This window comes from Coregonus clupeaformis, chromosome 30, assembly GCF_020615455.1.
Source record: "Coregonus clupeaformis isolate EN_2021a chromosome 30, ASM2061545v1, whole genome shotgun sequence".
Taxonomy (NCBI): domain Eukaryota; kingdom Metazoa; phylum Chordata; class Actinopteri; order Salmoniformes; family Salmonidae; genus Coregonus; species Coregonus clupeaformis.
The window spans coordinates 48,553,243-48,569,207 of NC_059221.1; the positions used below are offsets into that span (position 1 = coordinate 48,553,243).

General features: G+C 44.9%; 2 protein-coding genes across 4 annotated transcripts in view; one reads left to right on the plus strand and one right to left on the minus strand.

Moving 5' to 3' along the window:
* Nucleotides 1–841: 841 nt before the first annotated feature.
* Nucleotides 842–3,175, plus strand: LOC123482263 (formin-like protein 5). Its single transcript, XM_045209337.1, has 2 exons — nt 842–1,083; nt 1,582–3,175. Exon 2 carries the CDS (start codon nt 1,644–1,646, stop codon nt 2,367–2,369), a length of 726 nt encoding a protein of 241 aa, XP_045065272.1. The 5' UTR covers nt 842–1,083; nt 1,582–1,643; the 3' UTR covers nt 2,370–3,175.
* A 2,393-nt stretch (nt 3,176–5,568) lies between these two features.
* The window catches only part of lpar2b (lysophosphatidic acid receptor 2b), a 37,286-nt gene continuing 26,889 nt past the window's right edge, over nt 5,569–15,965 (minus strand). For 2 of the 3 annotated variants that reach the window (XM_041857504.2, XM_045209613.1), the window contains 4 exons: nt 15,580–15,689; nt 13,600–13,686; nt 13,155–13,482; nt 10,565–10,944 (listed from right to left, as the gene is read on the minus strand). In XM_041857504.2, coding sequence (XP_041713438.2) covers nt 10,565–10,944; nt 13,155–13,482; nt 13,600–13,686; nt 15,580–15,689 — 905 coding nt within the window. Of the gene's footprint in view, nt 5,868–10,564; nt 10,945–13,154; nt 13,483–13,599; nt 13,687–15,579; nt 15,690–15,965 lie in introns of those variants that run through there. The other variant, XM_045209614.1, reaches the window with a different exon arrangement.

Here is a 15,965-nt window from a genome sequence, read left to right on the forward strand (position 1 = left end):
AGGGGGAGAGGAGAGAGAGAGAGAGAGAGAGGAGGGGGGAGAGAGAGAGAGAGAGAGAGAGAGAGGAGGGGGAGAGAGAGAGAGAGAGAGAGAGAGAGAGAGAGAGAGAGAGAGAGGGGGGGAGAGAGAGAGAGAGAGAGAGAGAGAGAGGAGGGGGAGAGTGAGAGAGAGAGAGAGAGAGAGAGAGAGAGAGAGAGAGAGAGAGAGAGGAGGAGAGTGAGAGAGAGAGAGAGAGAGAGAGAGAGAGAGAGAGAGAGAGAGAGAGAGAGAGAGAGAGAGAGAGAGAGAGAGAGAGAGAGAGAGAGAGAGAGAGAGAGAGAGAGAGAGAGAGAGAGAGGAGGGGAGAGAGAGAGAGAGAGAGGAGGGGGAGAGTGATACTGTATCAGCAGGGATGGGAAAACTTTGTTGGGATTTTGGAGAAAAAAAAATTGACTGATTTGTTTGTTGTTTGATTTGATCGTCAAAATCATTATGGGCCAGAAAAAGGGCAGTTATTTGAACATATATAGGTCAATTATAATTTCTATATACTTTCTATCTAGTTTAAGACATTCAAGTGTGGCCTGGAGAGTTTTTTTCTAATCCCCCAAAATACCTCCCCCCTTTTGGGTCGCAGACAAAGATGAACAGTCAGCCAGCTAGAATGCAGTGGAACCTGTTAAACTTGTCTGGTGATGACAACACTAAAGTTACATGACAGTTTCTGATCAGTAATGTGACAGGTTGGTTAGAATCTAATCCTTTTACCTTATAGTTTCTGATCAGTAATGTGACAGGTTGGTTAGAATCTAATCCTTTTACCTTATAGTTTCTGATCAGTAATGTAACAGGTTGGTTAGAATCTAATCCTTTTACCTTATAGTTTCTGATCAGTAATGTGACAGGTTGGTTAGAATATAATCCTTTTACCTTATAGTTTCTGATCAGTAATGTAACAGGTTGGTTAGAATCGAATCCTAGATCTGATCTTAGTCCTGACTCGTGCACGGGGAAGAACAGGTGTGTTACTGTCATACAGCCTCCATTTTGACTGAGACACAGAGGAGACATGCAGACAGCAGACTGACACAACACACAACTACCGTGAGTATATATGTGTGTGTGAGAGAGACACAGAGAGATGTTTTGAAAGTTTTTTCGTGGTGTGTGACTGTAGGTTGGCTTTGTTCAGTGGTGTAAAGTACTTAAGTAAAAATACTTTAAAGTACTACTTAAGTAGTTTTTACTACTAAAGTATATTTAAAACCAAATACTTTTACTCAAGTAGCATTTTACTGGGTGACTTTTACTTGTCATTTTCTAATAATGTATCTTTACTTTTACTCAAGTATGACAATTGGGTACTTTTTCCACAACTGGCTTTGTTCCACTGAATGTGAGTTTACCATTTCTGTGTATATGTATTTCCCAATATTTGCTTGTGAATGTTTGTTTCATGTCCAAGTTCAGCTGTTTGTTTGGTGTGTGTGTGTGCGTATGTTTGTGTTTTAGTCTACGTGCAAATTAGTAGTCTTGCATTATGTCTGTTTCGGGTCATTTGAATGTAGTATTAATGAACCGTTTGCTATTCTGTCATTCCAGATCAGTACACACAAACCTCTTCTCGCTTCCTCCTCCTCCTCCTCCTCTCCTCCCTGTCTGCTATGGGGGGCTCCTCCTCTAAGAAGAGTGTGTTTGGGGGAAGAAAGAAGAAACGGGTCTCAGTGTTGACCTGGAGTGAACTGAAGGGGGAGCTATCCAGTAAGAAACAGAAGACAAGCATCAATCTTCCTACTCTGGACAAACTGTCAGTGGAGAACCTGAAGAGGGAGGTCCTTACTCCCAAGAAGAGGTTTTCATTGGCCGGGAAGAGGAAGGAGTCGCTGTCAATCAAGAGGCTGTCATTGGGTAACTCTAGGAAGGAGTCTGTGTCACTGAAGAGTCTCTCTATGGGGAAGAGGAAGAAAGAGTTGAAGAAAGGAGAACTGAAGATATTCTCTCTGGATAACATCAAGAAGGAATCACCACCACCACCACCCAAAACTATATTCTCTCTGGTTAACATCAAGAAGGAACCACCACCATCCAAAAATATATTATCTTTGGTTAACATCAAGAAGGAACCACCACCAGCACCACCCAAAAAGAAATTCTCTCTGGTTAACATCAAGAAGGAACCACCACCAGCACCACCCAAAAATATATTATCTTTGGTTAACATCAAGAAGGAACCACCACCAGCACCACCCAAAAAGAAATTATCTCTGGTTAACATCAAGAAGGAACCACCACCAGCACCACCCAAAAATACATTCTCTCTGGTTAACATCAAGAAGAAATCGCCTCCCAAAGAGAGATTATCCCTTGCAAATGTTAACCCCTTACTTTAAACCTGACCTATGCCCTGGACAGAGACAGACAGACGGACGGACAGACAGACAGGCAGTCAGACAGACAGACAAGTAGACAGACAGAGTCAGATGGCCAGGGAGTCAGAGAGAGAGACAGATGGACAGACAGTCAGAAGTGTTGTAGGTTCTCTTTAATAAAAGCTGTTTCAACCATTTCTGAACATTAAACTAATTGTCAGGTCACAGAAACAACCAGAACACAGTCTCCAATACAGACCGCTCTCTGGTAAATATTATATTCATTCATCCTCTATACAGCTAAACCACTGGCTCTGCCACCAGCTTGAAATAACACTTATTCATGTTACCATACTAGAACTTACTGATGACTTTACATGTATAAAATAATGTATATGTTAGGGGTCAAGGAAGGGTAAAAATGAACTTGGTGGTGTGGAAAATCCCTGAGTGAAAGTTACTGTGAGAGAAAAGGGGAACGGAGTATATGACCAGGTCTGTTGAGTAAGGGGAACAGAGTATATGACCAGGTCTGTTGAGTAAGGGGAACGGAGTATATGACCAGGTCTGTTGAGTAAGGGGAACAGAGTATATGACCAGGTCTGTTGAGTAAGGGGAACAGAGGGTCACTGATAAACATCATGGAGAAGTCACTGGACAAAGAGGAACTCCTAGCAGACTGCTCAACCACGAAGACAACAATGCAACATTTAGGCAGTATCGGGCAACAGATAGCAGTTCTGAGAAGTTACACCCCTAATCTCATCTTGACATATAAATGGCTGTCTGATCATGTGCAAAATGTGAATAAACTTGGTTTAAGCTTTTTCTTGTCGACGTTTGAGTTTTTACACTGTTTGTTCAGAACCTAACAATACATTTAATAACAGTAAATGTCTTTACAAATCCCCCCCCCCTTCTTAAAACTCACCTAACATGTTGTGCACACCTCTCCAACTCCTACACACACACACCTCTCCAACTCCTACACACACACACACACACACACACCTCTCCAACTCCTACACACACACCTCTCCAACTCCTACACACACACACCTCTCCAACTCCTACACACACACACCTCTCCAACTCCTACACACACACCTCTCCAACTCCTACACACACACACACACACACACACACACACACACACACCTCTCCAACTCCTACACACACACACACCTCTCCAACTCCTACACACACACACACACACACACCTCTCCAACTCCTACACACACACACCTCTCCAACTCCTACACACACACACACAGACATACACCTCTCCAACTCCCCACACACACACACACACACACACACACACCTCTCCAACTCCTACACACACCTCTCCAACTCCTACACACACACACACACACACACACCTCTCCAACTCCTACCCCTGCACCTCCCCCTCTCTGTATACACTCAGTGTAGACTATTCCCGTAAGATAAAAAATGATCTTTCATAAATTAAACAAAAAAAAAATTAAAAGTCATCTATATATATATAGTTGTGATGGTAATGATGGGTTTTCTACTCAGCTGACTTGCTAGTGAAATGAACACAATGAACAGGAGGTTAGGTAGACAACATGTCAACACATCTCTGAGGAGTGTACAGTGGGGAAAAAAAGTATTTAGTCAGCCACCGATTGTGCAAGTTCTCCCACTTAAAAAGATGAGAGAGGCCTGTAATTTTTATCATAGGTACACGTCAACAATGACAGACAAATTGAGAAAAAAAATCCAGAAAATCACATTGTAGGATTTTAAATGAATTTATTTGCAAATTATGGTGGAAAATAAGTATTTGGTCACCTACAAACAAGCAAGATTTCTGGCTCTCACATACCTGTAACTTCTTCTTTAAGAGGCTCCTCTGTCCTCCACTCGTTACCTGTATTAATGGCACCTGTTTGAACTTGTTATCAGTATAAAGACACCTGTCCACAACCTCAAACAGTCACACTCCAAACTCCACTATGGCCAAGACCAAAGAGCTGTCAAAGGACACCAGAAACAAAATTGTAGACCTGCACCAGGCTGGGAAGACTGAATCTGCAACAGGTAAGCAGCTTGGTTTGAAGAAATCAACTGTGGAAGCAATTATTAGGAAATGGAAGACATACAAGACCACTGATAATCTCCCTCGATCTGGGGCTCCACGCAAGATCTCACCCCGTGGGGTCAAAATGATCACAAGAACGGTGAGCAAAAATCCCAGAACCACACGGGGGGACCTAGTGAATGACCTGCAGAGAGCTGGGACCAAAGTTACAAAGCCTACCATCAGTAACACACTACGCTGCCAGGGACTCAAATCCTGCAGTGCAGACGTGTCCCCCTGCTTAAGCCAGTACATGTCCAGGCCCATCTGAAGTTTGCTAGAGTGCATTTGGATGATCCAGAAGAGGATTGGGAGAATGTCATATGGTCAGATGAAACCAAAATAGAACCTTTTGGTAAAAACTCAACTCATCGTGTTTGGAGGACAAAGAATGCTGAGTTGCATCCAAAGAACACCATACCTACTGTGAAGCATGGGGGTGGAAACATCATGCTTTGGGGCTGTTTTTCTGCAAAGGGACCAGGACGACTGATCCATGTAAAGGAAAGAATGAATGGGGCCATGTATCGTGAGATTTTGAGTGAAAACCTCCTTCCATCAGCAAGGGCATTGAAGATGAAACGTGGCTGGGTCTTTCAGCATGACAATGTTCCCAAACACACCGCCCGGGCAACGAAGGAGTGGCTTCATAAGAAGCATTTCAAGGTCCTGGAGTGGCCTAGCCAGTCTCCAGATCTCAACCCCATAGAAAATCTTTGGAGGGAGTTGAAAGTCCGTGTTGCCCAGCGACAGCCCCAAAACATCACTGCTCTAGAGGAGATCTGCATGGAGGAATGGGCCAAAATACCAGCAACAGTGTGTGAAAACCTTGAAGACTTACAGAAAATGTTTGACCAGTGTCATTGCCAACAAAGGGTATATAACAAAGTATTGAGAAACTTTTGTCATTGACCAAATACTTATTTTCCACCATAATTTGCAAATAAATTCATTAAAAATCCTACAATGTGATTTTCTGGAATTTTTTTCCTCATTTTGTCTGTCATAGTTGACGTGTACCTATGATGAAAATTACAGGCCTCTCTCATCTTTTTAAGTGGGAGAACTTGCACAATTGGTGGCTGACTAAATACTTTTTTTCCCCACTGTATATAGGACAATGTCAAAGTTGTTTCAAACAGAAATGTCAGTGCGGTAACTATAGTTATTGGTCATGTTTCTGCACGATGCAGTATCGTCAGTCATACAAACACAACATTTTACATGAATACAACTAAAAATCACATCTATACAACAAAAACATTTTAGCATGATTCAGAAATTCCCCAAAAAGAAATCACAAAGTGCGTTTGTCAGCTCTCTGTGGACGTCATCATGTCCTCCGTTCCCTTCAGAATGAGAGGAGCTCCCTTAGTCTTCTCCTCCAGCTCCGCATCACGATTCTCAGACGGCTGTAGAGATGGAGAGGGATGGAGAGGGAGGAGGATGGAGGGATGGAGAGGGAGGAGGATGGAGGGATGGAGGGATGGAGAGGGAGGAGGGATGGAGGGATGGAGGGATGGAGAGGGAGGAGGGATGGAGGGATGGAGAGAGATGGAGAGGGAGGAGGGATGGAGGGATGGAGGGATGGAGAGGGAGGAGGGATGGAGAGGGAGGAGGGATGGAGAGGGAGGAGGGATGGAGGGATGGAGGGATGGAGAGGGATGGAGAGGGAGGAGGGATGGAGAGGGAGGAGGGATGGAGGGATGGAGGGATGGAGAGGGAGGAGGGATGGAGGGAGATGGAGAGGGATGGAGGGATGGAGAGGGAGGAGGGATGGAGAGGGAGGAGGGATGGAGAGGGAGGAGGGATGGAGGGAGATGGAGAGGGATGGAGGGAGATGGAGAGGGATGAGGGAGATGGAGGGATGGAAGGTGATGAGGGATGGAGGGGGATGAAGGGATGGAGGGATGGAGCGATGGAGGGGGAGGAGGGATGGAGGGAGATGGAGAGGGATGGAGGGGGATGGAGGGGATTAGGTGGAGGACAGGAAGAGAAGGAATAAAAGGAGAAAGAGAGGGAGTTAGTAATGTTCAGCCATCAGAGAGAAGGATAGAGACAGATGAAGAAACAGAGAGAAACACAGGGTGGCGTCTTTCAGAGAGACAGGTGTTCAGTAGATTCATCCCTGCTTCTCTCTCTATGACAAGCACAGCAATAAGATGGATCACAACACATCCAGATATCATCCCTGCTTCTCTCTCTATGACAAGCACAGCAATAAGATGGATCACAACACATCCAGATATCATCCCTGCTTCTCTCTCTATGACAAGCACAGCAATAAGATGGATCACAACACATCCAGATATCATCCCTGCTTCTCTCTCTATGACAAGCACAGCAATAAGATGGATCACAACACATCCAGATATCATCCCTGCTTCTCTCTCTATGACAAGCACAGCAATAAGATGGATCACAACACATCCAGATATCATCCCTGCTTCTCTCTCTATGACAAGCACAGCAATAAGATGGATCACAACACATCCAGATATCATCCCTGCTTCTCTCTCTATGACAAGCACAGCAATAAGATGGATCACAACACATCCAGATATCATCCCTGCTTCTCTCTCTATGACAAGCACAGCAATAAGATGGATCACAACACATCCAGATATCATCCCTGCTTCTCTCTCTATGACAAGCACAGCAATAAGATGGATCACAACACATCCAGATATCATCCCTGCTTCTCTCTCTATGACAAGCACAGCAATAAGATGGATCACAACACATCCAGATATCATCCCTGCTTCTCTCTCTATGACAAGCACAGCAATAAGATGGATCACAACACATCCAGATATCATCCCTGCTTCTCTCTCTATGACAAGCACAGCAATAAGATGGATCACAACACATCCAGATATCATCCCTGCTTCTCTCTCTATGACAAGTACAGCAATAAGATGGATCACAACACATCCAGATATCATCCCTGCTTCTCTCTCTATGACAAGTACAGCAATAAGATGGATCACAACACATCCAGATATCATCCCTGCTTCTCTCTCTATGACAAGCACAGCAATAAGATGGATCACAACACATCCAGATATCATCCCTGCTTCTCTCTCTATGACAAGCACAGCAATAAGATGGATCACAACACATCCAGATATCATCCCTGCTTCTCTCTCTATGACAAGCACAGCAATAAGATGGATCACAACACATCCAGATATCATCCCTGCTTCTCTCTCTATGACAAGCACAGCAATAAGATGGATCACAACACATCCAGATAGCATCCCTGCTTCTCTCTCTATGACAAGCACAGCAATAAGATGGATCACAACACATCCAGATAGCATCCCTGCTTCTCTCTCTATGACAAGCACAGCAATAAGATGGATCACAACACATCCAGATATCATCCCTGCTTCTCTCTCTATGACAAGCACAGCAATAAGATGGATCACAACACATCCAGATAGCATCCCTGCTTCTCTCTCTATGACAAGCACAGCAATAAGATGGATCACAACACATCCAGATAGCATCCCTGCTTCTCTCTCTATGACAAGTACAGCAATAAGATGGCACTTTAACCCTAATTGCTCCTGGAAGTGTCTGCTAAATGACTAAAAAATGATTTGTTTCTCCTCTGTCACGTTATGTAGTGTCTGGACCTGCCAGTGTTGTATAGCCGCACGATGCTGCCAGGCATAACCAAGCGATCAGGCAGACAGACACAGATTGAGCATGTATTCATTTTTATGGCTTTATTTTCAGAGATTGTGTCGTACAAAAATAAAACAAAAAACAGTAACATCTTTTATAAATGAAAGACAGAAAAAACGGTTTCTCTGTTAAATTGAGTATTATGTGTTTACAATATGGGGAAAAAATATGTTTTCATATGTGCTTATGAAAATAATGCATATTAACAGGCATATTTATTATTTAAAAAATCTAAATATTTAGAATATTCATAACCAGCATTTCCCTTTTATAGTTTCTCAGGTATAAAAAATGTCCCTTTTCAGAAATGATTTCAGCCAGTAATGGTGAGAGTTGGTGTGCGTCCCAACAATCTCTCTTTTCTCCTGAAGGGTGCACTCGTTCACTACATTCCACAGATCTAACAGCATTGGATTGGTGGAGGCATGGGCTGGAGGGAGATTCCACCATATTTCCAATACCAGTCATTTCCTTTCAAATCAGTGAAGGGAAGTGAACGAGTGCACACTTTGGGAGGAAAGAGAGACAATTGGGACGTAACCCAGGAGAGCAGAAAAGGACGACTTGCTTTACCTTGGACCACTGGGGGCACTATTGTATATCACACATTTCTGTCTGTCTGTCTGTCTGTGTGTGTGTGTGTGTGTGTGTGCGCAAAAATGACAGTCTGTGTCATGGGTGGGGTAGGGTAAGTACGAGGGGAACATATTTCACTGTCACACCACAGAGTTAGTGTAGAATAGCGTGCGACACTGAAATGTTTCCCCCTCCCTCCTGTATTGTGCCGTTTGTTCGTTCTCCATTAGTGACATCACTGACAGGATGTGTAAATGTTTAAATGTTTGTGTGGGGGTTCTGTAAACACACACACTCCTGTGCCTCCACGCAGAGAGCAACAACACAGCTATGAGTCAGCCGTGTCTGTGTGTGTGTATGTATCTGCGTGTGTGCATGCGTTTTAATGTATCTGTGCGTGTGATAATGTGTGTGTGTGTGTGTGTGTGTGTGTACATGCCAAAGCTACAGGTCACAGGAAGCATGACAAATAGTCAGACCCGTTTGAACCACTTTAACATCTGGTTTACATCCCACCAGGCTGTCCAGGGGTGGCAGACAACCTTCCAACAACGTTATAGAGACATTGTCACTATACAGAAATTCTGTATGGAACGTCACAACGGGTGGCAGACAACCTTCCAACAACGTTATAGAAACATTGTCACTATACAGAAATTCTGTATGGAAAGTCACTACGGTGGCAGACAACCTTCCAACAACATTATAGAAACATTGTCACTATACAGAAATTCTGTATGGAAAGTCACTACGGGTGGCAGACAACCTTCCAACAACGTTATAGAAACATTGTCACTATGCATTATCAGAGCCCAGTATGGACCCAACTGAAGACCAAAACATTCACTGCAGGGGCTGACCTTATTCAACCGGACTCATTCAAGTCTCTCTCTAGACACACATACTGAGACTTCTGCATTCTAGGCTGCCCAGAACCATGGTAACAGAGTATACATCAGCCCCGTCACTCTCAATCCACTCACAACATTATGTTTGATCTTTTATATTTTTACAGATATCATGTAGGCTACCTCTCCTCTTGTTTTTGATACCATGCAGTAACTTTTCCAAACAGTACAGCTACTGTTCATTTCCAAACAATAATAATCGACATTATTAACTATTTATATTGTTCTATATTGGTAAGAACGGGGACTGATGGGGCTGGTACGTTTACAGTATGCAATAAGCTGGCGCAACATACAGTATTATAACAATGAGCATTCTCCTACAAACACTAAAACATGGCACATTCTCTGATAGTCTGTTTGCTTGTAGGCGGTTGTTGTCGAGGCCTGGTGTTGTAGGGGTATTTTGTTACGTTGTAGTTATTGTAGGTGTTGTGGTGGTGTGGTGGTATTTTGTTACGTTGTAGTTATTGTAGGTGTTGTGGTGGTATTTTGTTATGTTGTAGTTATTGTAGGTGTTGTGGTGGTATTTGGTTACGTTGTAATTATTGTAGGTGTTGTGGTGGTATTTGGTTACGTTGTAGTTATTGTAGGTGTTGTGGTGGTATTTTGTTGCGCTGTAGTAGTCACTGTAGTGGTATTTTGTCCATTGTAGTAATTTTTAAGTTTTGTTAAGTTGTAGGTGTTGTAATGGTTGATGTTGTTACAATGTATCAGTATGTGGTGGTTGCTATAGTATAGTATAGTTTTGAGGCCATAACGTTGTTGTTACGGTGTAGTTGATGTCATTGTGACGGTATAGCTACGTTGTTGTCACAAGACTGTTAGCTAGTTGTCTGAGTGGTCATGGTGATGAACGTTGCTATACACCTGTCAGTGTTGACATTTTTACGGTGTAACTGCTTGTTACGTCGTCGTTGTTCGTCTGTCACCTATATGCGTCTACTGTCCTCGTCTGTGTCCGAGTGGTCGCCGTGGGGACTTTTATGATTGTTGTCGTCGCTGTGGTTGTCATGGTGATTGTTGCCGTTACTCTCGGAGAGTACCTCTTGCTCCAGGGTGTTGCAGCGCATGCCGGACAGCGTGTGGTTGTTGCCGGCGACGTCGCGGCGACACAGGCAGCAGAGGATCCTCTTGAAGGTCTGTAACATGTCCGTGTCTCTGAAGCTGTAGATGATGGGGTTGACCAGGGAGTTGCACTCAGCCAGGACCAGACAGTACTTCTCATAACGCAGCACCTGGCACGAAACACAGCCCAGACCATCCAACATCAACAACACCAGGCCTGGGGTCCAGCAGATCACAAAACAACCTGGAGGAGAGGAGGGGGAGGGGGGAGGGGGGAGGGGAGGAGGAGAGAAGAGACAATTGTAAAAATTCAGCTGGTCAGTGAATACTGTACACACACAGAGTCATTATCCACTGTCAGTGTGTGGCTTGGGGTTGGTCGGACAGATCTGATTTCATTATGATAATATTCAATTACACGATTTCACGCCTCAGGAATTCATACTGTACACAGACACACGCTCACACACACACACACAGGCGTGCTCACACTCACATATGTACTGTGAGAGAGAGAATGCGAGGTTGAAATGGAGGAGTGTTTTTGTGTCGTGATGGTTTAACTATGCTGTTCCCTGTCAGGACATGCACAGAGATTCCTCGCTCACACACACACATTGTTTTACTATCCTTGTGGGGACCAAACAATTGATTCCCATTCAAAATCCTATTTTCCCTAAACCTAATCGTAACCCTAAACCTAACCCTGAAAAAGGCTTTTTCCTTGTGAGGACCGGTGAAATGTCCCCACTTGTCCAAACGTTCCTCGTTTTACGGTCATGTGAGGACTTCAGGTACCTAGTAAAACCCAACACACAGCCACTCTCACGCACGCTTGCCTTGACATGCCAGAAAGAGAGAGAGAAAGAGAGATTCAGTGACTGTGTATGAGCCTATATGTGAGAAATAGAGATGTCAAATTCCTTCTTTTGAGGAATTTAATGAAGAAGTAAAAAATGCTGGGGCAGAAGCTTGGGAGAGAGAGAGAGAGAGAGAGAGAGAGAGAGAGAGAGAGAGAGAGAGAGAGAGAGAGAGAGAGAGAGAGAGAGAGAGAGAGAGAGAGAGAGAGAGAGAGAGAGAGAGAGAGAGAGAGAGAGAGAGAGAGAGAGAGAGAGAGAGAGAGAGAGAGAGAGAGAGAGAGAGAGAGAGAGAGAGAGAGAGAGAGAGAGAGAGAGAGAGAGAGAGAGAGAGAGAGAGAGAGAGAGAGAGAGAGAGAGAGAGAGAGAGAGAGAGAGAGAGAGAGAGAGAGAGAGAGAGAGAGAGAGAGAGAGAGAGAGAGAGAGAGAGAGAGAGAGAGAGAGAGAGAGAGAGAGAGAGAGAGAGAGAGAGAGAGAGAGAGAGAGAGAGAGAGAGAGAGAGAGAGAGAGAGAGAGAGAGAGAGAGAGAGAGAGAGAGAGAGAGAGAGAGAGAGAGAGAGAGAGAGAGAGAGAGAGAGAGAGAGAGAGAGAGAGAGAGAGAGAGAGAGAGAGAGAGAGAGAGAGAGAGAGAGAGAGAGAGAGAGAGAGAGAGAGAGAGAGAGAGAGAGAGAGAGAGAGAGAGAGAGAGAGAGAGAGAGAGAGAGAGAGAGAGAGAGAGAGAGAGAGAGAGAGAGAGAGAGAGAGAGAGAGAGAGAGAGAGAGAGAGAGAGAGAGAGAGAGAGAGAGAGAGAGAGAGAGAGAGAGAGAGAGAGAGAGAGAGAGAGAGAGAGAGAGAGAGAGAGAGAGAGAGAGAGAGAGAGAGAGAGAGAGAGAGAGAGAGAGAGAGAGAGAGAGAGAGAGAGAGAGAGAGAGAGAGAGAGAGAGAGAGAGAGAGAGAGAGAGAGAGAGAGAGAGAGAGAGAGAGAGAGAGAGAGAGAGAGAGAGAGAGAGAGAGAGAGAGAGAGAGAGAGAGAGAGAGAGAGAGAGAGAGAGAGAGAGAGAGAGAGAGAGAGAGAGAGAGAGAGAGAGAGAGAGAGAGAGAGAGAGAGAGAGAGAGAGAGAGAGAGAGAGAGAGAGAGAGAGAGAGAGAGAGAGAGAGAGAGAGAGAGAGAGAGAGAGAGAGAGAGAGAGAGAGAGAGAGAGAGAGAGAGAGAGAGAGAGAGAGAGAGAGGAGAGAGAGAGAGAGAGAGAGAGAGAAGAGAGAGAGAGAGAGAGAGAGAGAGAGAGAGAGAGAGAGAGAGAGAGAGAGAGAGAGAGAGAGAGAGAGAGAGAGAGAGAGAGAGAGAGAGAGAGAGAGAGAGAGAGAGAGAGAGAGAGAGAGAGAGAGAGAGAGAGAGAGAGAGAGAGAGAGAGAGAGAGAGAGAGAGAGAGAGAGAGAGAGAGAGAGAGAGAGAGAGAGAGAGAGAGAGAGAGAGAGAGAGAGAGAGAGAGAGAGAGAGAAAGAGAGAGTGTGTGTGTGTGTGTGTGTGTGTGTGTGTGTGTGTGTGTGTGTGTGTGCACCCATACCTGCTCGTGTGTGTGTCTGCATGTATGTGTGAACCCCCCCGTCCCTCCTCACCCAGTATCATAGACACAGTCTTCATCAGGTTGAACACAGTCTCCTTGTGTCGTATCTGGCTGGTGTGCTGAGACATCCTCTGGCTCTTGTGTCTGACGTACACAAAGATCCTGGTGTAGGCGGCCACCATGAGAGAGAAGGTGAACAGGTTGAGAACAGCCCAGAACACCAGGTAGGAGCGGCTGTACATGGGGGCCATGGTGGAACAGTTGGCCAGGTTACACAGGCAGTGCCAGCCCATGGTGGGAACCAGGCCCATGAAGATGGCTAGTCCCCAGATAAAGGCGATAAGCAGCACCACGCGGCGGTTGGTCATCTTACTGTGGAGCTGAGATAATATATACTTTATTAGTCCATGCCAGATGGAAATGAGTCTATGGCTTTTCTCCCAACCGCTCTGATATACTATAAACACACACACACACACACACACACACACACACACCTGCATGGTGAAGATGGTCTGGTGGCGCTCCAAGGCGATGGCCAGTAGGTTTAATACCGATGCTGTCAGACTGGTGTCGATCAGGGTCTGGAGGGAGGATTAATTCATCTATATATTTGAAGGGTTTAACGTATTGATTGAGATTGGACAGCTGAGAGGAAACAGGAAAGGTAGGAGAGATAGTGAGATAGGACAGTTGAGAGGAAACAGGAAAGGTAGGAGAGATAGTGAGATAGGACAGTTGAGAGGAAACAGGAAAGGTAGGAGAGATAGTGAGATAGGACAGCTGAGAGGAAACAGGAAAGGTAGGAGAGATAGTGAGATAGGACAGTTGAGAGGAAACAGGAAAGGTAGGAGAGATAGTGAGATAGGACAGCTGAGAGGAAACAGGAAAGGTAGGAGAGATAGTGAGATAGGACAGCTGAGAGGAAACAGGAAAGGTAGGAGAGATAGTGAGATAGGACAGCTGAGAGGAAACAGGAAAGGTAGGAGAGATAGTGAGATAGGACAGTTGAGAGGAAACAGGAAAGGTAGGAGAGATAGTGAGATAGGACAGTTGAGAGGAAACAGGAAAGGTAGGAGAGATAGTGAGATAGGACAGCTGAGAGGAAACAGGAAAGGTAGGAGAGATAGTGAGATAGGACAGTTGAGAGGAAACAGGAAAGGTAGGAGAGATAGTGAGATAGGACAGCTGAGAGGAAACAGGAAAGGTAGGAGAGATAGTGAGATAGGACAGCTGAGAGGAAACAGGAAAGGTAGGAGAGATAGTGAGATAGGACAGCTGAGAGGAAACAGGAAAGGTAGGAGAGATAGTGAGATAGGACAGTTGAGAGGAAACAGGAAAGGTAGGAGAGATAGTGAGATAGGACAGCTGAGAGGAAACAGGAAAGGTAGGAGAGATAGTGAGATAGGACAGTTGAGAGGAAACAGGAAAGGTAGGAGAGATAGTGAGATAGGACAGTTGAGAGGAAACAGGAAAGGTAGGAGAGATAGTGAGATAGGACAGTTGAGAGGAAACAGGAAAGGTAGGAGAGATAGTGAGATAGGACAGTTGAGAGGAAACAGGAAAGGTAGGAGAGATAGTGAGATAGGACAGCTGAGAGGAAACAGGAAAGGTAGGAGAGATAGTGAGATAGGACAGTTGAGAGGAAACAGGAAAGGTAGGAGAGATAGTGAGATAGGACAGTTGAGAGGAAACAGGAAAGGTAGGAGAGATAGTGAGATAGGACAGCTGAGAGGAAACAGGAAAGGTAGGAGAGATAGTGAGATAGGACAGCTGAGAGGAAACAGGAAAGGTAGGAGAGATAGTGAGATAGGACAGTTGAGAGGAAACAGGAAAGGTAGGAGAGATAGTGAGATAGGACAGTTGAGAGGAAACAGGAAAGGTAGGAGAGATAGTGAGATAGGACAGTTGAGAGGAAACAGGAAAGGTAGGAGAGATAGTGAGATAGGACAGTTGAGAGGAAACAGGAAAGGTAGGAGAGATAGTGAGATAGGACAGTTGAGAGGAAACAGGAAAGGTAGGAGAGATAGTGAGATAGGACAGTTGAGAGGAAACAGGAAAGGTAGGAGAGATAGTGAGATAGGACAGTTGAGAGGAAACAGGAAAGGTAGGAGAGATAGTGAGATAGGACAGTTGAGAGGAAACAGGAAAGGTAGGAGAGATAGTGAGTCAGAAAGCCAGTGAGTGGATTTCAACCCATCTCTGGTCACACAGGCCACAAGGATTCGGTTTTCATTTAAAGTATGTGGAACGTTTGCTCAGAATAGCTTAGTAGGAATATTCACACAAACCTCTTACTATACAGTACTTTGACAGGAAAACTATATTTTTCCACAGTTTGAAAGAAACCAATGTGGATTCATCGATTCATGGGCCCCAGCAAGCATCAACTCCGGGACGGAACAGGATCAGAAATCGGCCCTGGCCTTTCTGACACAGCAGCCCATTTTTAGGGTGTGTGTTGAACTCTTCCCTACCTGGCGTACAAACCACTGGTTCAGGGTCAGCTTGATGGTCCAGGGCCCAGTGTGGAACATCAGGTGCAGGTAGGCAATACCTGAGAACAGGTCTGCTGCCGCCAGGTTGCCTAGGGGACAGTAGACAAGGAAATGAGTAGGGTTGGGTGGTAAGAGCGGGAGTAACAAGGTCGCTGGTTCTAAAGCCGACTAGGTGAAAAATCTGTCGATGTGCCCTTGAGCAAGGCACTTAACCCTAATTGCTCCTGTAAGTCGCTCTGGATAAGAGCGTCTGCTAAATGACTAAAATGTAAATGTAAAATGTTGCTAAGGGGGGTAAATATTACTTGTAACTTTCTAAACGTACCAGTTAACTCCTGGAATTTCTCTTTACTTTCAAGGATTTT